This window comes from Suncus etruscus, chromosome 6 (genome assembly GCF_024139225.1).
Source record: "Suncus etruscus isolate mSunEtr1 chromosome 6, mSunEtr1.pri.cur, whole genome shotgun sequence".
Taxonomy (NCBI): Eukaryota; Metazoa; Chordata; class Mammalia; order Eulipotyphla; family Soricidae; genus Suncus; species Suncus etruscus.
In genome coordinates, this window is record NC_064853.1 from 53,365,276 (window position 1) to 53,388,761 (window position 23,486).

At 46.4% G+C, this 23,486-nt stretch overlaps 1 protein-coding gene across 1 annotated transcript in view; it reads right to left on the minus strand.

The window, feature by feature from the left end:
• Positions 1-765: 765 nt before the first annotated feature.
• Positions 766-23,486, minus strand: part of ELOA (elongin A) — a 33,908-nt gene continuing 11,187 nt past the window's right edge. Inside the window, 8 exon segments of the mRNA XM_049774764.1 lie at positions 766-888; positions 3,046-3,227; positions 5,834-5,945; positions 7,890-8,070; positions 16,368-16,465; positions 16,557-16,712; positions 21,747-21,861; positions 22,231-23,398. Of these exon segments, the coding sequence (XP_049630721.1) occupies positions 827-888; positions 3,046-3,227; positions 5,834-5,945; positions 7,890-8,070; positions 16,368-16,465; positions 16,557-16,712; positions 21,747-21,861; positions 22,231-23,398 (2,074 nt within the window). The 3' untranslated portion in view covers positions 766-826.

A 23,486-nucleotide genomic window follows, 5' to 3' on the forward strand; every position in this document is an offset into this window, starting at 1 on the left:
GGTGGTATTCAACCTGTTCATGTCTGTAGACTGGTAAACTGGTCTTCGACCAGAAACTAAAACCCTAGACCTTCACAAATAATCTCCCTTAAATACTATAAATGAGTCAGAAAGAGATGCACCTGCATAGAAGAAACTTAAAACAACACTGAATAGGGGTCAGAGCTGTGGGTCTAGCCTGGAAACACCTTGTCTCCACCTTAGACTCCCTCTGACCTAGAGGCCCCACTCCTTGCCCCAAGTGCAGCAGGCACCACACAGCCTGGGACACCCACACCTCTCTTTGGACCAGAGTCTACTCAGGAGAGTTTAAGTGGAACATGGCTTTTACTAGGCTTGTCTAATTTTAGATATTTAAAAAATAAAAAACCAACCACCACCACCCTAAAAAGAAAGGCCAAGTGTGTGGTAGAAATCAAGGAAAACGAAACCAACCAAGCCCACCCAAAACCAAACCGAAAGAAAGCAAAAACCAAAAACCTGGGGGTAATATAAATACAATTCTGGGGGGCAATATTTATTAATTAAAACTATATCTTATAGTTTACAAAGAAACTAACAACAAAAGTATAATTGACCTTAAAATCCTCAGTGAGACCGAGGCTTCACATCTCTCCAGAATTCTGAAGCATTTCTTCCAGCAGGAGGCAGTGGCTTCGGTGCTTGTGTTCATGGTGAAGACCCGCAAACCATGCAGGCTTTGGAGACCAAGAAGTTCCACAGAGTCAAAGATTGTGGTCTCCTTTGGAAATTCCATATGTCAAGCTGCACTATCTTTGTATTCCTCCCCTGCCCCCAGATTTCATCTCCAAGGCCAGTCCTCAGTTTATCGCCGGGAGAATCTATTCTTGAAAGCTTTAATCGTCTTGGCCATCATGGGTGCAATTTCTGTGAAAGAGAAAAGAGTCAGTTGTCTCAAATTTGTGGCAGATTAGACACACAGGCTCAGTGGTTGGCAATCAAAGCCAAATCTTACTTCTCTTGGACAAACACACAGACACGAGCAACAACTATCTGCTAATTCCACTCAAAGCAGTGGAACTTAGACCCTGGTTACCAGAGAGAAGCTGCCTGTCTACAGTAATCACTCTCCAATTCCACAACCTCACTGAGACTGAGGAGAATGGCCAGCTTGTCCCTGTTGTATGTTCATTAAGTGACAAAACTAGAATTCAGTCCTCGCCAGATTCTACAGCTGTACCATCATAACCAAAACCTGTCTTACTCATGTCCAAACTAGCAAGAAGCCTCCCTGCCCCAGATGCCCAGATCTAAGGTAAGTGCTCAATTTAGACCTAAGATTAACAATTAACCATCAAGAAATGCTAGGCCTGAGCCACCATTAGCCTGAGCTCAACTAAGGCTAAAGTCAGAACTCTATCCTCCAATGGGCCCTGAAGTAAGAGAGAATAATGGTATTCTTTTTTCTGTTTTTGCTTTCGGGGCCACACCTAGTGGTGATCAGGGGTTACTCCTGGCTCTACACTCAGGAATCATTCAAGGTGAGCCTAGGGTGCTGGGGATATAGGATGCAGGGGATCGAGTCTGGGTCGAGGTCTGAATAATGGATTTCTTAAATTAAGTTTATTCTTAGGATACTGGGGATAGGGGCTGGAGAGATAGCACCACAGTAGGGTGTTTGCCTTGCACGCGGCCAATCCAGGACGGATAGTGGTTCGAATCCTGGTATCCCATATGGTCCCCCGTGCCAGTCAGGAGCGATTTCTGAGAGCAGAGCCAGGAGCACTGCTGGGTATGCCCCCCCAAACAAAACAAAAATTAATTAAATAGGGCTGGAGCGATAGCACACTGGCAAGGTGTTTGCCTTGTATGCAGCTGACCCAGGATGGACCTGGGTTCAATACCTGGCATTCCATATGGTCCCCCAAGCCTTCCAGGAGTAATTTCTGAGCACAAAGCCAGAAATAACCCCTGAGCACCACCAATGTAGCCCCAAAACCAAAAATAAAACCTCAATAAGATCAAGTATCGTTTAGTTATTAACAATTATGTATATCCTGTAACTGCCTGAAGAAATGGGTTTACATTTAGGTTTAAAGGGGCCAGAGTGATGGCACAGCAGTATGGTGGTTGCCTTGCATGCAGAGGGATGGTAGTTCAAATCCCGGCATCCCATGTGGGGGTGATTTCTGAGCATAGAGCCAGGAGTAGCCCGAGTGTTGCTAGGCAACACACACACACACACACACACACACACACACACACACACACACACACACACAGCAGTATGGTGGTTGCCTTGATTGCAGAGGGATGGTGGTTCAAATCCCGGTATCCCATGTGGGGGTGATTTCTGAGCATAGAGCCAGGAGTAGCCCGAGTGTTGCTAGGCAACACACACACACACACACACACACACACACACACACACACACACAGCAGTATGGTGGTTGCCTTGATTGCAGAGGGATGGTGGTTCAAATCCCGGTATCCCATGTGGGGGTGATTTCTGAGCATAGAGCCAGGAGTAGCCCGAGTGTTGCTAGGCAACACACACACACACACACACACACACACACACAGAGAGCTGGGAGCCAGAGCAATAGCACAGCGGATAGGGCATTTGCCTTGCATGTGGCCAACTGGTTCAATAATCCCCAGCATCCCATATAATCCCCGAGCCTACCAGGAGTAACCCTGAGCAATGCCCAGTGTGGCCCAAAAAATAAAAGCTGAACTCCAGAAGTTACTTCTGAGTGCAGAGCCAGAAATAACCCCGGAGCATGGCTGGGTCTAACCCCCTCACAAATAAAGCAATTTAAAATAAAAACTTAAAAAGGCTGGAGAGATAGCTCAGTAGTTACTCCCGAGCACTGCCAGTTAAGACCCCAAAACAAAACAAACAAAAAACATGCCAAATTGAACAGTCACTGCAGTAGTTATGACACAGGTGCTAGTGCATTATGTGTAGTCACTACAGTAAGAGGAAACAGGCACAGGAATTTATATCAGCTACACAGAGACATCAGTCTCATCACAAAATGATGAAATGAAACACTTGGGCTACAACCCTCAGTTACTTACTCTTCACAGTCGGTTTTCTGGGATCATAGGAAACAGTGCTGCTGACCATGGGAGCCAAGTGGGCACTGCTGGTGCTCGGGCCATCAAAGGCTGTCTCCTCAGGGCTAGCATTAAAACTGTTGCTACTGCCACTGCTGGAGGGTGCATAGCTGCTTCCTGTAGGGTATGGGGCAGGCTTAATCCTGAAACAGAACCAGGCTGTTTAGTCTTGAGCAGAGAAGTGTGTCTTCAGCAACAGTAGCCTTGTATTGGCCTGGTAGATACAGTTTTGCTTCTTCCACTAGTGAACTTATCATCCTAAATTCTGGTCATAACTCAGAGACAACTGCTTTAACCCAACAGAATAAATGATAATCTCTACAAGTCTTTCACCATACAGGTATAAATTTAATTTAAAAAATGCTAATGAGGGGGTCTGGAGAGATAGCACAGCGGTGTTTGCCTTGCAAGCAGCCGATCCAGGACCAAAGGTGGTTGGTTCGAATCCCGGTGTCCCATATGGTCCCCCGTGCCTGCCAGGAGCTATTTCTGAGCAGATAGCCAGGAGTAACCCCTGAGCATCGCCGGGTGTGGCCCAAAAACCAAAAAAAAAAAAAAAAAAGCTAATGAGGGAGACAGAGAGATAGCATGGAGATAGGGCATTTGCCTTGCATGCAGAAGGATGGTGGTTCGAATCCTGGCATCTCTATGGTCCCCTGAGCCTGCCAGAAATGATTTCAGAGCCTAAAGCCAGGAGTAACCCTTGAGTGCTGTCGGGTGTGATCAAAAAAACAAACAAAAAGCTAATGAGCCAGAGATAGCATAGTGGTAGGGCGTTTCACACACATATGGCATCCCATATGGTGCCCGAGCAAACAAAAAACAAATGCTAATGAAACTGAAAGAACACAATAATCATAGATTATGAGTACTGTTTAAATGCAGAAAGGTGAAGCATAAGAAAATATCTGCCGGGCCCGAGAGATAGCACAGCGGTGTTTGCCTTGCAAGCAGTCGATCCAGGACCTAAGGTGGTTGGTTCGAATCCCGGTGTCCCATATGGTCCCCCATGCCTGCCAGGAGCTATTTCTGAGCAGACAGCCAGGAGTGACCTCCTCATTTGTTTTCTTGGACCACACCCTGTAGAGCTTAAGCATTCCTTCTGGTGATATACAGAGAGTCAAGTGAATTGATTCTGAACTCTTATGATCCAACCAACCAAGTTATCTCCCTAGTTCTAGTTCTCCATAGACTCTTTTGTTTTCGGGCCACACTCGGTGATACTCAGGGGTTACTCCTGGCTATACGTTCAGAAATTGCTCCTGGCTTGGGGGATCAAATGGGACTCCGGGGATAAAACCGCGGTCCATCCTATGCTAGCACAGGTAAGGCAGACTCCTTACCACTTGTGCCACTGCTCCAGCCCTTCACTGACTCTTGAGTCTCCTGAGAGGCAAGACTATTATATATTACAATCAAGGAAGCCAAAACTGAGGGCAGTTAAGAGCAAAAAACTGGTTAAAATCTCTCTGGAAGGGGGCCGGAGCGATAGCACAGCAATAGGGCATTTGCCTTGCCCGCACCAACCCCGGACAGACCCCAGTTCCATTCCTGGCATCCCACAAGGTCCCCTGAGCCTACCAGTAGCGATTTCTGAGCGCAGAACCAGAAGTAATCCATGAGCGCCACCACCACCACCGGGTGTGACCCCAAAACAAAACAGCAAAAGAAAAGGAGTGGGGCCGGATCTAGCACAGTGGTATGGTGTTTGCCTTGCATGCAGCTGATATAGGACAGATGGTGGTTCGAATCCTGGCATCCCATATGGTTCCCAGAGCCTGCCAGGAGTGATTTCTGAGTGCGAAGCCAGGAGTAACCCCTGAGCACCACAGGGTGTAACCCAAAAACAAAAAACCAAAACAAACAAAAAAGATAAAAAATCTCTCTAGGGACAAGAGCAATAGTACTTATAGCAAGTAGGGTACTTGCCCTACACCTGCATATGGTTTTCTGAGCCCCAGCAAGAGTGATCCCTGGGGGCCAGGCGGTGGCGCTAGAGGTAAGGTGCCTGCCTTGCCTGCGCTAGCCTTGCACGGACCGCGGTTCCGCGGTTTGATCCCCCAGTGTCTGATATGGTCCCCCAAGCCAGGAGCAACTTCTGAGCGCATAGCCAGGAGTAACCCCTGAGCGTTACCGGGTGTGGCCCAAAAACACACACACACACACACAAAAAAAGAGTGATCCCTGAGTACAGAGCCAGGAGTAAGCCCTGAACACCACTGGAAATGGCCCAGAAACAAAACAAAAGCAAACAAAACAAAAACTGCTCTCCAGTGGTGCCAAGTGACAGATAAGTGTTAGGTTTAAAAGCCCTATTTAGTGCCAAAGCAATAGTACAGTGGGTAAGGTGCTTGCCTTGCAAGTGGTGAACCTAATCCCTGGCTTCCCCTAGGGTCCCCTGAATCCACCAGGAGTGATTCCTGACTGGAGTAACTCCTAAGCACTGCCAGGTGTGGTCCCAAAACACAAAAATAAATAAATAAAAGCTCTATGTCGACCTTAGTTCAATCCCTGCCACCACACTGTCTCCTGAACACAAAGCTAGGAGTAACCTCATGAGCACCACTAGATGTGGCCCAAGCACCATTCACCCCAAAAAAAGTTTTGTCTCCAGAAACACATTATACTTCTCCCTTGCTCTCATCCCTTTTCTGCAAAAATACTTCCTGCCTCTGATCTGACAGACAGGATTGATGACAAGACCCTAGGAATTTCTCCCCAAATGAAATCACAGGAGCAGGAATCTTACTTGACTTTGTCAGGCACAGCTGCTCCTCCTGTTCCGAACTTCTCCTGTCTCCTTCGAACATCACGAGGTGGCTTAGCCACAGAGTTAACAAAGGCCATCTTTGCTTGTCGGCCTGTGAAAAAATATGAGGATTACACCTGCCTCCTTGTAACTTTAATAACCTAATGATAAATAAGCTATTTTTCTAAATTTACTTTATTTAAAGAACACGTAAATTGGGGCCGGAGTGATAGCACAGTGGTAAGGTGTTCGCCTTGCATGCTACTGACCCAGGATAGGCCTGGGTTCGATTCCCAGCATCCCATAAAATCCCCTGAGCCTGTCAGGAGTGATTTCTGAATGCAGAGCCAGGAGTAACCCCTGAGCGCAGTCGGGTGTGGCCCCCCCCCAAAAAAAAAGAGAATATGTAACTTTGTGTGATAGTACAGTGGATAGGGCATTTGCCTTGCATGTGTCTGACATGCGTTCAATCCCTGGCATCTCATATGGCCCCCCAAGCCTGCCAGAAGTGATTTCTGAGCACAGAGTGAGGAGTAATCCCTGAGCACCACCAGGTGTGGCCCAAAAGTCAAAACAACAACAACAATAACAACAAAAACATGTATCACATAGTTGACATAAGGAAATAAAATTTTTTTCCTTTTAAAGTAAAGGGGGGGCCGACGTGGTGGCACTAGAGGTAAGGTGTCTGCCTTGCAAGCACTAGCCAAGGAAGGACCGAGATTCGATCCCCCGGCGTCCCATATGGTCCCCCCCAAGCCAGGAGCAATTTCTGAGCGCTTAGCCAGGAGTAACCCTGAGCATCAAACGAGTGTGGCCAAAAAAAAAAACAAAACAAAACAGAACAAACAAACAAAAAAAGAATTAAAGTAAAGGGGAGGGGCCGGAGAGTTAGCCTGGAGGTAGGGCGTTTGCCTTTCATGCAGAAGGTCATTGGTTCGAATCCCGGCACCCATAGGACCCCCCCCCCCCCCCCCCCGGAGCCTGCCAGGAGTGATTTCTGAGCATAGAGCCAGAAGTAACCCCTGAGTGTTGCCGGGTGTGACCCCCCCCCCCAAAAAAAAGTAAAGGGGCCAGAGAGATAGCACAATGGTAGAGTGTTTGCCTTGCATATAACAGAACCAGGAGCAACAGTGGTTCAAATCTGAGCATCCCATATGATCCCCTTAGCCTGCCAGGAGCAATTTCTGAGTAACTTATGAGTAAACAAGAGTAACCGCTGTGTGTGACTCAAAAGCAAACAAACAAAAAGTGAATTTAGAATTTTTTTTTTTTTTTTGGTTTTTGGGCCACACCCAGCGATGCTCAGGGGTTATTCCTGGCTGTCTGCTCAGAAATAGCTCCTGGCAGGCACGGGGGACCATATGGGACACCGGGATTCGAACCAACCACCTTTGGTCCTGGATCGGCTGCTTGCAAGGCAAACGCCGCTGTGCTATCTCTCCAGGCCCGTGAATTTAGAATTTTTTTTTTTTTTTTTTTTTTGTTTTTTGGGTCATACCCGGCAGTGCTCAGGGGTTACTCCTGGCTGTCTGCTCAGAAATAGCTCCTGGCAGGCACGGGGGACCATATGGGACACCGGGATTCGAACCAATCACCTTTGGTCCTGGATCGGCTGCTTGCTAGGCAAACGCCGCTGTGCTATCTCTCCGGGCCCGAATTTAGAATTTTTAAGGGGGGAGAGTGATAACAATCGAGAAAGAGAACGTGAGTAATTGAGTGAGAGAGCTAGAGCCCCAGGAAACACCCAGTACTGAAGTATGAAAGCAAGAATCATCAAGAAGGGAGTTGCAAGCAGCACACGAGTGTGGAAAACAGGTGCATGGGCTGGCAACACATGCACCAAAACAATCCTTTATAACCCCACAGTAAAGTCCTAAGTGGAAGCCACAGAAGAAAACAGATCCCTCCTAATCTGGCTTCTTGCAAACTCAAGGGAGATTTAGGAACAAGAGGTTGAACAAGTCAAGCCTACCAAAGCTCCCCAGTTGATCACAGCACAGGGCTATTCCCAGGCCCCATCCTTCAAGCTTTCACCTGCCCACCCAATCCCCACCTTTTGGCTTATTGGCATGTGCAGATCGGATGTTCTTTGTCAGTACTTGTAGCCGTTGCTCCCGGGCCTCCTGAAGTCGCAGGTACATCTCTCGCCATGACTCATATTCTTCTGGCCTTTCTTCCTTAAAGTCTCGATGACAGTGCACTTTCCATAACGGATCAGTTTCTTCAATTAATACCTAGATCAGAACCAGAACATCATATTTATTTATATTTTGGTTTTTGGGAGGTGCCTACGTGGTGATGCTCAGCACTCAGGGGGTCATTACTGGCAGTAGGTGGGGAAACCAACCAGGGACTCAAACAGGGGTCTCAGCACGCAAGGCAAACAAACATCTTATCTCTTGTACTATCTCTGAACCAGGATATCATTATTATACAATCACAGTTCTTTTCTTTTCTTCTTTTTTGGGTCACACCAGCAACACTCATGGGTCACTCCTGGCTCTATGCTCAGAAATCACTCCAGGCAGGCTCAGGGAACCAAATGGGATGCCGGGATTCGAACCACTGTCCTTCTGCATGCAAAGCAAGCACCTTACCTCCATGCTATCTCTCCGGCCCCCCCACAGTTCTTATCTATCATTAATCACCTAGCAAATAACTAGTTTCTTAAAAAGTTTGGAGACATGGGTTTAGGCCCCACTTAATGGAGGGCTATTTCTTTTTTTTAATTAACTTTATTTAAAACACCATGATTACAAATATGATTGTATGATTACAGTCATGTAAAGAACACCCCCCTTCACCAGTGCAACATTCCCACCACCAATTTCCCAGATCTCCCTCCTCCCCACCCACACACACCTGTACTCGATACAGGCTTTCTACTTCCCTCATTCATTCACATTGTTATGATAGTTTTCAGTGTAGTTATTTCTCTAACTGCACTCATCACTCTATGTGGTGAGTTTCATGTCATGAGCTGCACCTACATGTGTAAATGTGGAGAAATAATGGTTGGGACTGAGGCACTAAAAGATTAGAAATGAGTTTTGTAGGGCAGTATCAAGGTCACAATATAAGATGGATATTATGCATATATAAACTATTTGCATATAATACTATCAATATATATTGTACGTATGGGAGCACTAGCCCCTGCATGGTTTTTGAAATGGAGACCAAGGAGAAAAAATTTCCAGTGACTGTCCCAACATAAACCAGTGCTAGAACGGCCCGCCCTCCTCCCAAAGCGCATGCGCATTCCCATTAGTGTAGGGAGAGGTATGGGGAAAGCCTGATGACCCCTATAGAGTCCACCTGGACCGGTGCCCTGGGAAGGCCTGGAGTCCAGGGGAGAAAGAGGGAGACAGCTGGGGGCCTGCCAAGCCTCCCAGCACTCCTCAGGCTAGGGTGAGGCCTCCAGCATGGGGCCTCCCCTAACCCCATACCTGGCAAGAGCTGGTCTCCAGAATCAAAGAGGAAACCGGAAGCCAGATGTCTGCCCGCCCTCCCCCCCATGCACCTCCCCACTGGAGTACGGAGGGAGGGGGGAAGCCTGAGGACCACTAAGAATCCACTTGAACCCACTTCTGGCCATCTGAGCTGGCACCCAGGGAAGGCCTGGAGTCAGGGGAAAAAGACAAGGAGGGCTCCTGCCAAGCCTCCCAGCACTCCCCAGGCTAGGGAGAAGGCCTACGGCATGGGGCCTCCCCAAACCCCATACCTGGCAAGAGCTGGCCTCCAGAATCAAAGGGGAAACTGGAAGCCAGATATCTGCCTGGGAGGGCTATTTCTGAGTGCAGAGCCAGGAGTAACCACCGAGCACTGCCACGTGTGGCAAAAAAAAAAAAAAAAAAAAAAAGCTAAAAAACAAGCAAGCAAGCAATAAATAAAGTTTAAAATTTAAAAATAAAAAGTGCGCAGGGGACATATTTGGCTAAGGATGGAACCAATGCTGAATCAAGTAAGGCCCTGTACTATTTCTCCAGCCCACGTAAATTTTTTTGGCCCTCATAGTGGTAGAAGTAGAAAATAACTAATCTGAAGCTGGAGACATAGCACAGCAGTATGGCGTTTGCCCTGCACACAGCTGACCCGTAAGTGAAGGTGGTTTGACCCAAAAACCAAATAAATTAATAAATATAGGGGCCGAAGAGATAGCATGGAGGTAAGGCGTTTGCCTTTCATGCAGAAGGTCCATGGTTCAAATCCCGGCGTCCCATATGGTCCCCTGTGCCTGCCAGGAGCGATTTCTGAGCATAGAGCCAGGAGTAACCCCTGAGCACTGCCAGGTGTGACCCAAAAACCAAAAAATAAATAAATAAATATATAAAACCTATTCTAAGAAAAAAGAATTATACAAAAAAGAAGTTACAACTGTAGTATACCACAGTAACAGAACATAGGCTTCACACATGCCAAGGTCTTTAATACTCAGTACCAAAAAGAAAATTCATTAAAAATGTAGCAAAGCGGGGCCGGAGAGATAGCATGGAGGTAGGGTGTTTGCCTTGCATGCAGAAGGACGGTGGTTTGAATCTGGCATCCTATATGGTCCCCGAGCCTGCCAGGAGTGATTTCTTTTTTTTTTTTTTTTTTTTTTGGTTTTTGGGCCACACCCTGTGACGCTCAGGGGTTACTCCTGGCTATGCGCTCAGAAGTTGCTCCTGGCTTCTTGGGGGACCATATGGGACGCCGGGGGATCGAACCGAGGTCCGTCCTAGGCTAGCGCAGGCAAGGCAGGCACCTTACCTCCAGTGCCACCGCCCGGCCCCCAGGAGTGATTTCTGAGTGTAAAGCCAGGAGCAACCTCTGAGTGCTGCTGGGTGTGACCCAAAAACAAAACAAACAAAAAGTAGCAAAGCACTATATGTTTTTACAGTTGTGAGACAAGGTGATAAGACAAAACCCACAAAAATCAATCTAACATCAATCTTTTTCTTTTCTTTTTTTTGGTAGCGTTCACTGAGCTAACACTAGTTTCAGGTCAGTGCTTGGGGACTGCTTCCAGCAGTGTTCACCAGGTACTAGAGATCAAATTCAGGCCTTCTGCAGGCTGAAGCTTGTACTCCATCCTTTGAACTATCTCTCTAGCCCCAAAGTTAATCTTATCTGTTAGGAAATTAGAGAATAGTATAGGTATGAAGTCAAATCCAGGTATTTCCCCAAAACTATAAAGAACTGCCACCAAGGTGATGTTACATATTCCTTGGAATTAGATAGTTAGTACAAAACTACCATATTTTCCAGTGTATAAGACAGTGTATGAGATAACCCCCTACCTTTCCTGTTAAAATATAGGGGTTGGGCTATATTCGCCATAAAACTGCCTCTTTTTTTGGGGGGGGGCACACCCAGCGATGCTCAGGAGTTACACCTAGCTGTCTGCTCAGAAATAGCTCCTGGCAGGCACGGGGGACCATATGGGACACCGGGATTCGAACCAACCACCTTTGGTCCTGGATCGGCTGCTTGCAAGGCAAACGCCACTGTGCTATCTCTCCGGGCCCAAAACTGCCTCTTTTAACACACACCAAATGGAAATTAAAAAATGTAAGAGAAAAAGAGAAGAACCCTCAAAGTTTTACAGTATATGATTAATAAAACTAGACTTTAGAGTGCCAACAATCATTTTAAATTTGTCATTTGTAGTGAGTGACTGTGATTTTTTTTTTTTTTTGGTTTTTGGGTCACACTCAGCAGTGCTCAGGGGTTATTCCTGGCTCTATGCTCAGAAATCGCTCCTGGCAGACTCAGGGGACCATATAGGATGCTGGGATTCGAACCACCATTCTTCTGCATGCAAGGCAAATGCACTACCTCCATGCTATCTCTCTGGCCCCAACTGTGATTTTTTTTTTTTTTTGGTTTATGGGCCACACCCTGTGCCGCTCAGGGGTTACTCCTGGCTATGCGCTCAGAAGTTGCTCCTGGCTTCTTGGGGGACCATATGGGACACCGGGGGATCGAACCGCAGTCCGTCCTAGGCTAGCGCAGGCAAGGCAGGCACCTTACCTCCAGCGCCACCGCCCGGCCCTTGTGATTTTTTTTAATTGTGATCTACATTGAGAGCAGGGAGAGGAGGCTCCTCCAAAAGCAGCTGGCTGGGGTGCAGTGATTAATAGGACAGCTAAAGGGAGAGAGAGTGCCTCCCTTGCCCATAAAAGCTGAACAGAGGACTGAGCACTGGAAAGCTGCACACCAGCGATGACACCTGGCGGCTAGATAAGTTGCAACCCTCGGTAACTCACCTCCTGTGTGTGCCCTGAAAGATGAATCAGGACAAGCAGAGAATTGAGTGATGACACCTGGCAGCTAGATGGGCTGCATTGGTAAAAAAAAAAGGGGGGGGGGGGGGAGTCACTTGTCCCTGAAGCTGGAGCAATAAGTTTCAGCATGCCACATACCGGTGTATAAGACAACCCCGACTTTTAAGAAGTTTTTCATGAGTTAAAAACTCATCTTAAGGGCCAAAGAGATAGCATGGAGGAGGGGAATTTGCCTTACATGCAGAAGGACAGTAGTTCGAATCCTGGCATCCCATGTGGTCCCCCCAGCCTGCCAGGAGCGATTTCTGAGAGTAGAGCCAGGAATAACCCTGAGTGCTGCTGGGTGTGACCCAAAAACAAAAAAAAATATATAAAAAGAAAAAAAAAGAAAAAAGTCATCTTATACAGGTGTGACCTTAAAAAAACAACAACAGGGGCCGGGCAGTGGCGCTAAAGGTAAGGTGCCTGCCTTGCCTGCGCTAGCCTTGGACGGACCGCGGTTCAATCCCCCGGTGTCCCATATGGTCCCCCAAGCCAGGAGCAACTTCTGAGCACATAGCCAGGAGTAACCCCTGAGCGTTACTGGGTGTGGCCCAAAAAAAACAACAACAAGGGATCGGAGAGATAGCACGGAGGTGAGGCATTTGCCTTTCATGCAGGAGATAATTGGTTCGAATTCCAGCGTCCCATATGGTCCCTCGTGCCTGCCAGGAGCAATTTCTGAGCCTGGAGCCAGGAATAACCCCTGAGCACTACCAGGTGTGACCCACCCCAAAAAAACCACAAAAAACAAAAAACAAAGAAACAAAAACAAGGGGGCCGGGTGGTGGCGCTGGAGGTAAGGTGCCTGCCTTGCCTGCGCTAGCCTAGGACAGACCGCGGTTCGATCCCCCGGCGTCCCATATGGTCCCCCAAGAAGCCAGGAGCAACTTCTGAGCGCATAGCCAGGAATAACCCCTGAGCGTCACAGGGTGTGGCCCAAAAACCAAAAAAAAAAAGAAACAAAAACAAAAATGGTGGTTCGAGGGGCCGAGAGATAGCATGGAGGTAAAGCATTTGCCTTGCATGCAGAAGGACGGTGGTTCGAATCCCGGCATCCCATATGGTCTCCCGAGCCTGCCAGGAGTGATTTCTGAGCATAGAGCCAGGAGTAACCCCTGAGCTGCTGGGTGTGACCCAAAAATCAAAATACAATAAAATAAAAAAATGGTGGTTCGAATCCCAGCATCCCATATAGTCCCCTGTGCCTGCCAGGAGCAACTTCTGAGCCAGACCCAGGAATAACCCGAGTGCTGCCAGGTGTGACCTCAAACAAACAAAAACAAAGTCATCTTGGGGCTAAAGAGATAGCATAGATGTAGGGCATTTGCCTTGTATGCAGAAGGACAGTGGTTCGAATCCTGGCATCCCATATGGTTCCTTGAGATGTAGGGCATTTGCCTTGTATGCAGAAGGACAGTGGTTCGAATCCTGGCATCCCATATGGTTCCTTGAGCCTGCCAGGAGCGATTTCTGAGCATAGAGCCAGGAGTAACTCCCTGAGCACTGCCGGGTGTAACCCAAAAACCAAAATAAATAAATAATGTGCTGGAAAATACGGTATATTCCAACATCACCAAATGAATTTCTGAATAAAGCTAGATGTCTTTAGGAGATCCAGACAATCTCGTTTGGCTTTTTGGCTTTTTTGAGTCACACCCGGTGATGCTCAGGAGTTACTCCTGGCTATGTGCTCAGAAATCACTCCTGGCTTGAGGGACCATATGGGACACCGGGGGAATCGAACCGCAGTTTGTTCTAGGCTAGTGTAGGCAAGGCAGATGCCTTATTGCTTGAGCCACTGCTCCGGCCCCAGGCTTTTTGTTTTTGTTTTGGGGCCATAATCAGCAGTGCTGTGAACTTACTCTTGGTAGTTCTTGGGGGACCATATGCATTACCAGGGATCACACCAGGGTCAGATGCATGCAAGACAAGTAAGTGCCTAATACCTCTACTCTCTCTAGATCCCGATTTATATCCAGACACAAATTGTCAGGTGTTCACCAGACACCTAAGTGTACCCACAAAGCTCTGTCCCCAATCTATATTGCAGCACTGGGCTGCCAGATCTTGCCCTTTACCTCTATGGCTAGGCAATTTCAAGGGAAAGGCAGATGTTTTTGCTCCCTTTGAATTCCACCTCGATACCATCTCAAGGGGTCCAATGAAGATGACAGAAGCATGGCCAGAGCAATAGTACAATAGGCAGGGAATTTGCCTTGCACATGGCTGACCCAGGTCCAATCCCTAACATCCCTTATAATCTCACAAGCACTGCCAGGAATAATTCCTAAATTCAGAGGAGGGAGTAATCCATGAGCAATGCCAGGTGTGAGCCTCCCCTCTTAAGATAGCAGAAGCAGGTCCTGAGAGAAATAACACAGAATAAATGTTCACATGCAGGACACCTGGGTTTGATCCCCAGCAAAAGGGCTGCGATGGGAGTGATCCTGAACACTGGCAGACAAAACCTAAAACCAAAATATTAAAAAGAAAAGGTGTGTGACGGGGAGAGACAGAATAAGGTGTTTGCTTTGTACGCAGCCAACCTGAGTTAAATCCCTGATGTCCCATATGGTCCCATGAGCCTGCCACGAGTGATTCCTGAGCACAGAGCCAGAAGTAACCCCTGAGCGCTGCAGGATGTAGTCCAAAAATGAAACAAAACTAAAATGCCCAGAAGCAGGTACTAAAAATATGCTTGTTTGGGCCCGGAGAGATAGCACAGCGGCGTTTGCCTTGCAAGCAGCCGATCCAGGACCAAAGGTGGTTGGTTCCAATCCCGGTGTCCCATATGGTCCCCTGTGCCTGCCAGGAGCTATTTCTGAGCAGACAGCCAGGAGTAACCCCTGAGCACTGCTGGGTGTGGCCCAAAAACCAAAAATAAATAAATAAATAAATTAATTAATTAATTAAAATATGCTTGTTTAAAGGACCATATGTGTGTTTAAAGAGATAAGGGACAGGTAAGGGAGATTATAGAGAGACAAGGGAGATAGGGTTTTGCATGTGACTGACCCCAGTTCAATCCTAAACACTCATACTTTATGGTCCTCTGAGTACCACTGGCAAATCTGCAAGCCCAGAGCTAGCAGTAGTAAATAAATAATGCTAGGTACTTATTGACTACTATCAAAGAAACACTTAAAAAAGACAGGGGTGGGGCCAGAGAGATAGCCTTGCATGCAGAAAGACGGTGGTTCAAATCCCGGCATCCCATATGGTCCCCTTTGAGCCTGCTGGGGGTGATTTTTGAGTGTAGAGCCAAGAGTAACCCCTCAGTGCTGTTGGGTGTGACCCCCCCTCCAAAAAAAAAAAAGGCAGGAGTAGGGGCGAGAAATAGCACAGCTGTAGAGCATTTGAATCCAAGCTGCTGACCCAGGACAGAGCTGGGTTTGATCCCATATGGTTTCCTGAGCCTGCCAGGAAATGCAGAGCCAGGAATAACTCCTGACTGATGACAGGTATGGCCCCAAAACCAAAAAGAAAAGATAGGGGTACAGTAGATAGGGTGTTTGCCTTACATGTGACCGACCCGGATTCAATCTCCGGCATCCCATATGGTTCCCCAAGCCTGCCAGAAGTAATTTCTGAGTGCAGAGCCAGGAGTAACCTGAGTGCTGCTGGGTGTGACACTCCCCAAATTAAAAAAAAAAAATTTAAATAAATTAAATTAATAAGGCAGGGAGGAGATTGGAGAGATGGAATAACAGATAGGGAGGGTATGGGTACTTGCCTTTCTTTTTTTTTTTTTTTTTTTTTGGTTTTTGGGCCACACCCAGCAGTGCTCAGGGGTTACTCCTGGCTGTCTGCTCAGAAATAGCTCCTGGCAAGCACGGGGGACCATATGGGACACCGGGATTCGAACCAACCACCTTTGGTCCTTGGATCGGCTGCTTACAAGGTAAACGCCGCTGTGCTATCTCTCCGGGCCCGGGTACTTGCCTTTCACATGGCCAAGCCAGGAGTGATCTGAGTACACAGTGATCTGGAGAATGTCCCCAAAAAAACAAAACTAAACTAACTAAACAAAAAAAGATCCAGGCAGAGGCCCTAGGTTCTATCCCAGGACAGCAAAATAATGATAAAAGCAAAGCCAAACATGTTCAGAACAATAGGACTATTGCCCTACACTTGAGATGAGGCAGATTCACAGGGACAAAGCTATTTCTGGAGATGAAACCCAGAACACCGCTCCTTTTTCACTCAAACAGGATACTCACATGATTATATTCCTCTATGCGATTCAGCTGATTAGGTGTACACCTCTCCAACACAGGTTCAAGAACAGAATACGGGACTCCGCCTACCTCAAAGATTGCTGCAGGGAACCAAAGGTGAAAGTGTTGAGTAAGCATCCGGGCTCTAGCTCTACAATGTGCTTGAGCATAAGAGAGAATCACGTGACTTACAGTCAATATTGTTTTTAAGTACCCGGATGCACTGCTGGTGCAAGGTCATCATTTTGGGTAGATAGGCACACTTAGAACCAGAATACACCTGCATCTTAGAGTTCATTCTACGCCCAGTAAATCCAGCTTCTTCCTCTTCATGTGGTGAAGAAAGTACTACAGGAAAAGAACAGGAACATATGTTATGGGGCTGGAGAGAGCACAGCGGTAGGGCAAAAAAAAAAAGGAACATACATTACAAAAGGCCAACTGGAAAGAACACTAAAGCTGTCAGTTTCTTGTATACCCTTCCAGTCTTATGAAAAAAAAAAAAATTAAGAAATAGGGTATTTTTGCTTGTTTGGTTTTGGTTCACACCAATGCTCAAGGGGTTACTCAGGAATTACTTGGAAGAATTACTTGGAGGAATTGCTTGGAAGACCACATAGGGTGCCAGGAATCAAACCCATGTTTGCCACATGATAGGCAAGAGCCCTATATGCTGTATTAGCACTTTGGCCCCACAAGTAGGATTTTATTATTTTGGATTGGGGCCATACTGGTGCTGCTCAGGGACTTCTCCTGGTATGTTACTCTGGGATCACTCCAGCTGTGTTCAGAGGACCAGGAAGAGCTGGGTGTCAAATTTAGGCCTCCCCTATGCAAAGCATGTGCTCCTCTGAGCTATCTCTCTAGTCCTCTTTTTTACCAACTAGTAACATAGCATCAGTGTTTTCCTTAGCACAAAAGATTTCCATATACTTAGAGAACTACAAAGATGCCACCATGCAATGAATCAAGTTTCATCTGTTGATATCTTGTTAAGGGGCATTGTTTCTTTTGTGTTTTATATATACATATGATTACATATATGATTGTATATACAAATATATATACATGTATATACAAACATATATATACATTGTATATATCTATATTTGGGGAGAGCGGACACATACCCAGCAATAGTCAGGGTTACTCCTAGCTTTGCACTCAGGGATCACTCCTGACAGCGCAGAGGACCATATGCAGTATCAGGGATTGAGCCTGAATCTGCCACATGCAAACAAACATCTTTTTTTTTTTTTTTTTTTTTTTTTTTTTGGTTTTTGGGCCACACCCGGTAACGCTCAGGGTTACTCCTGGCTATGCGCTCAGAAGTTGCTCCTGGCTTGGGGGACCATATGGGACGCCGGGGGATCGAACCGCGGTCCGACCAAGGCTAGCGCAGGCAAGGCAGGCGCACCTTACCTTTAGCGCCACCGCCCGGCCCCGCAAACAAACATCTTACCAGCTATACTATCTCTCTTGCCCCCAATTATTTTGCTCTTTACTATATTTTTGTTTTGTTTTGTTTGGGGGCCATACCCAGTAATGCTCAGGCTTTTCTCTTGGCTATGCACTCAGAAATCACTTCTGGTAGTGCTCAGTGGACCATATGGGATACTAGAGACCAAACCTGGGTCAAATGCATGCAATTGTTGTCCTATCTCTCTGGCCCCTACACTAGATTTGTTTTTGTCTGATGGCTTGCTCAATAAACTGGAATGCACCCCTGAGCACCAAGTTGGTGCTGACCCTGAGCATAGCTGGATGTGGCTCAAAACAAAACAAAACAGGGGCTGGAGTGATAGGCTAGCAGTAGGGTGTTTGCCTTGCATGCGGATGACTTCGAATGGACTCAGGTTTGATCTCCAGCATCCCATATGACCCCCCCAAGCTGCCAGGATCGACTTCTGAGTGCAGAACCAGGAGTAACACCTGAGCACTGCTAGGTGTGACCCCAGAACAAAATAAAAAGACTTGGAGCTGGTGTGATAGTACAACAGGTAGGGTGTTTGCCATACCTGATGAGAACAGAGTCAGGTGTAAGCCCTAACCACTGCTGGAAGTGGTCCTCCCAAAACACAGAAACAACCAAAAAATAACAAAAAATAAAAGACTCTGGGGCAGAGAGATAGCATGGAGGTAAGGCGTTTGCCTTGCATGCAGAAGGACGGTGGTTCAAATCCCATCATCCCATATGGTCCCCCGAGCCTGCCAGGAGCGAGGAGTAACCCCTGAACGCTGCTGGGTGTGATCCAAAAAAACAAAAACAAAAACAAAACAAAACAAAAAGACTTATGTGGGGTTAGAATAATAGTACAGCAGGTAGGGCATTTGCCTTGAACACAGCTGACCCAAATTTGATCCCTGTCGTCCATATGGTTCCCAAGCTTGCCAGGAGTAATTTCTGAGAGTAGAAGCAGGAGCAACCTCCTAAGCACTTCCAGATGTAATCACAAAACAAAACAAAACCCTCATGTAGAACATAGGGGGAAAAAGGGCTGCTGATTACAGGAGTAGCTAGATTTATTGAATATTCAGCATATAGGAAAAACCAGAGCTAAAAACATTACTAGCATTATTACTTTTGTTTGTTCAACTAAATCCCACACTATTTCTCCTAACGTTCTTGTGTTTTGCTAGGTATTTCACACATATTTTTACTGTTTATTTTAGGAAAATGTATAGTTTGAGTAGCAAATATTTTCTGATACTCCCCCCCCCATTTTCTGATACTTTTAATTATCATCTTTGTTTTACATTCAGCCACTTTTATTAAGATATAATGACTTGGGGACCTGAGAGATAGCATGGAGGTAAGGCATTTGCCTTTCATGCAGAAGGTCATTGTTTCAAATCCCAGCATCCCATATGGTCCCCTGTGCCTGCCAGGAGCAATTTCTGAGCATGGAGCCAGGAGTAACCCCTGAGCACTGCTAAGTGTGACCCCCAAACCAATATATATATATATATATAATGACTTGGGGCCAGAAAGATAACATAGCGGAAGGGCATTTGCCTTGCAAGCGGCCAACCCAGGACAACGGTGGTACGAATTCCAGCATCCCATATGGTCCCCTGTGCCTGCCAGGACTGATTTCTGAGTAGAGAGCTAGGAGTAACCCCTGAGAGCCACCGGGTATAGGCCACAAACAAAAAAAGAGAGAGAGAGAGAGAGAGAGAGAGAGAGAGAGAGAGAGAGAGAGAGAGAGAGAGAGAATGACTTGTAAGATAATAAACACTATAACTATAAAAATGATCCTCATGGGGGCAGAAAAAATAGCATGGAGGTATGTTTGCCTTGCATGCAGAAGGACAGTGGTTCAAATCCCGGCATCCCAGATGGTCCCCTGAGCATGCCAGGAGCGATTTCTGAGCGTAGAGCCAGGAGTAACCCCTGAGCACTACCAGGTATGACCCAAAAACCAAAAAAAAAAAAAAAAAAAAAAAAAAAAAAAGATCCTACATTCAATATATTTATTACACACATATAAATATGTGTGTGCCTGTATATATGTATGTATATGTGCATATATATATTATTTGGGGCCACAGCCCGTAGTATTCAGTGCTTATTACTGATTCTTTGCTCAGGAATCAATTCTGGCATTGCTCAGGGAGCTATATATGTTCCCAGGGGCCAAACCATGGTGGCCACTTATCAAAAAGATTATCTGGCCCTAACTTTTGTTTGTTTTTGAGCCACACCCAATAGTGGTGCTCAGGGTTTTCTTCTGATGGGGGTAAAGAACTACAAGCAAACACATCCACTCTACTAACTCTTGGGCCCCACAATTATTACTTTTAATTCATTTACTATATCTATTAGGAGCTAGAGAGATAGTACAGGGGTTAAGGTGCTTGCCTTGCATGTAGTCAACCTTGGTTCAATCACTAACACCACATATGATCCCTCAAGCACCACTGAGAGTTATCCCTGAGTACAGACCCAAAAGTAATCTCTGAGCACTGCTAGGAGTACCCATCTCAAAAAAAAAAAAAAAAAAAAAAAGCTGAAGAAAAATAATCTATAAGACAGATGACATTATGTCTCCCATTTACACAGTATAAAAGTGAAGTTAAGGGAATTAATTTATTACCTAAGTTCATATAATTTGTAGACATAAGAGTTTGGATTCAAACCTAAACCATCAAATTCTAGAGTTTGTACTCTGAAAGTATATCAAAATCTGATGAGAAATCATTAATAACTTGGGGGGTAATGTAGGAGGGGATCCTAAGGGAGCCTCTTGTGAATATTCAGGGGGACTGGAACACCCCCAACAATACTTAGTCCCTGAGGCCGGAGAGATAGCATGGAGGTAAGGCATTTGCCTTTCATACAGAGGTTGGTGGTTTGAATCTCAGCATCCCATATGGTCCCCTGAGCCTGCCAAGAGCAATTTCTGAGCATAGAGCCAGTAGTAACCCCTGAGCGCTGCAGGGTGTAACCCAAAAACAAACAAACAAAAAAAAAAAATAAAAATAAAAACAATACTCAAGGGCCGGGCGATGGCGCTAAAGGTAAGGTGCCTGCCTTGCCTGCGCTAGCCTTGGACGGACCTCGGCTCGATCCCCCGGTGTCCCATATGGTCCCCCAAGCCAGGAGCAACTTCTGAGCACATAGCCAGGAGTAACCCCTGAGCGTTACCGGGTGTGGCCCCAAAACCAAAACAAACAAACAAACAAACAAACAAAAAAAAATACTCAGTCCCTGAGTACTGAAATTGAGGTATGAAAGCCTGAATTCAGATTTGTTGCACTAATGCAGAAACGTGGTGCTGCTGAAGCCACTAGAGCCACACAAAATGTTCAGGGGGCAGGGCCCAGAGAGATAGCACAGCAGCGTCAAAGCCAATCCAGGACCAAAGGTGTTTGGTTCAAATCCTGGTGTCCCATATGGTCCCCCGTGCCTGCCAGGAGCTATTTCTGAGCAGACAGCCAGGAGTAACCCCTGAGCACAGCCGGGTGTGGTCCAAAAAAAAAAAAAAAAAAGTTCAGAGGGCCACTGAGCTACAGACAGCAGTACTGGGAAGGGAACATGCAGTGTTGTGGCTCAAACCTGTGACTCCACATTCAAAGCATGTGCTCCAGTCCTTTGAAAGATCTCCATGCTACCATAAACACAATTTTTGGTTTGGGGCCATATCCAGCTATTCTCAGGGCTTACTCCTGGCTCTGCACACAGGGGTCACTTCAGGACAAACTCAAAAGTATATTGATATGTGGTACCACATATCAAACCCAGGTCAGTTGCAAGGCAAGCACCTACTCATAGTACATGTCTCTGGTCCCCATGAGTACATTTTAAAAATTCTTTTCCTGAGTCAGAGCACTAGTTTTTCTTTAACCGCATTAAAAAAAAAAAAAGATGCAGAAAATTACCTTTGCGCTTTGGTTGAAGGGAAGATATCAAATCAAGGGAAGGAAGTGGACGGTAATTGGTTTGTATCACAGGTAATGGGATTTCTGGCAACACTGGCACTACATCGGTGGGGACCTGCAGAGAAGAGACCAGTGACTGAAGAGCCCCTTTCTAGAAGCACTGCTCTTTCTACAGTTGCTCCCAGCAGTGTTGACTAGCAGGTAACTTCATAGGTAGATTCAAACTGGAGGAGGGGCAGAGACCAAATATGACACCACCTAAGTCAGGAGACATATATGATGGGCCCAGCACTACGGAGCAACCCAGAAAAGGGACTGTGGGCACTACCTCCCCTGGCAGCTGGAAAAGCCTAGAAATTACTTCAAACTGGAATTCAACAGACCAGTCAAAACAAGGCAATCAAAATGTCAACAGGGTGGGTCCTGGAGCTGTGTAAAGGCCAGACACTCAGAGCAGGAGGCAACAAGGGACTGAAGGGGTTACCTTTTTCAGTTTGGCTGAATTGCCTACAGCTGGCTGAAGCTTCTCAGACTTGTTTTCATTCACCTTAAGTAATTTCTGAACGGAGTCCAAGTTTTTACTAGTGCTTTTTGCATCATTTTTTTTTAGTCCCCTTTCTCCAACAGCTGAGGCCGAAGCTTTTGCAATCTTTTTCTTTTTCTTACGGGGCTGGTCATAGCTGAGGTATGACTCAAAAGACATTGTGGGCTGCTCAAATTCATCATCCATATCTGTATCCTCGACTTTAGGGAAGGAGCCCCCGGATTTTGCTTTTACTTTCCGTTCTTGAGTCTTTAGGTTGTTAGAAACCTTTTCTTTGACCTTAGGCAATGGGTTTCTAGCCCCCTTCCCCACTTCTGAGCTGTCGAGACTTTGCTTGTTTTTGTCTGATTTGGCTTTCTCTGAGTCCTTGTGCTTTGGCTTTTTAATGTGGTTGTCTGGAGTGACCTCCAAAGGGGGTAAAAGCTTCTTGGTGCCGCCCTCTTTGTCCTTCTCCTTTTTAACACCACTAGAGGGTGGTTTCTCCTTGGTGCTTTCTTCGGAGAGCAATCTCCGGTGTTCCTCTTTGGAGGCCTTTAGTGACTTCTCTCTGCTCGAAGATGACTTTTCATTTCCCTTGGCATCTATCAGCCGTTTGTCCTTATGGGAAGCTTTGTGCTCCTTGTTCTGACTCAGGGTCCCTTTTCCCTGGGGCTCTGCCAGGTGTCGATCCTGACTGACTCCCAGCCTATCCTGGAAGGCATTACTGTGGCCTTTTCCAGTCTTCTGGTGTGGAATAAAGGGCTCAGAGTCCTGCTCTGGGGATCTGTAATGATCCACAGACATCTGCTGAGGGCTGCCAGATGATGGAGGGGACTGAACATGGCCATAATCAGAAGATTCGTGATCAGAAGAGTAAACTGGCGAAGCTCTGTGAATCCTCTTTCTCTCATCTCTCTTTTCATGACTGTGAGACACCTTGGGAGTTTGCTCATGCTCTAAGAGTTTTCGATGTTTTTTCTGTCTGTGATCAGGACTATATGACCGGCTGCCAGAGGGTTTCCAATTTTCTGGGTAGTCCCTCTCTATCTCTTCATCCTCTTTCTGGAGAGCATCTCTGGGGCGCTTTCGGGAATTGCTTTTCTCAAAGTCCTCCTCAGGTTCAGGGTTTCTGAAATCAAAGGTTGATATAAGTCTCAGTGTGATCTTTGTGTAGAGGAGAAAGCTACAAAACCTGTACTTACAGAGTGACATTTAGG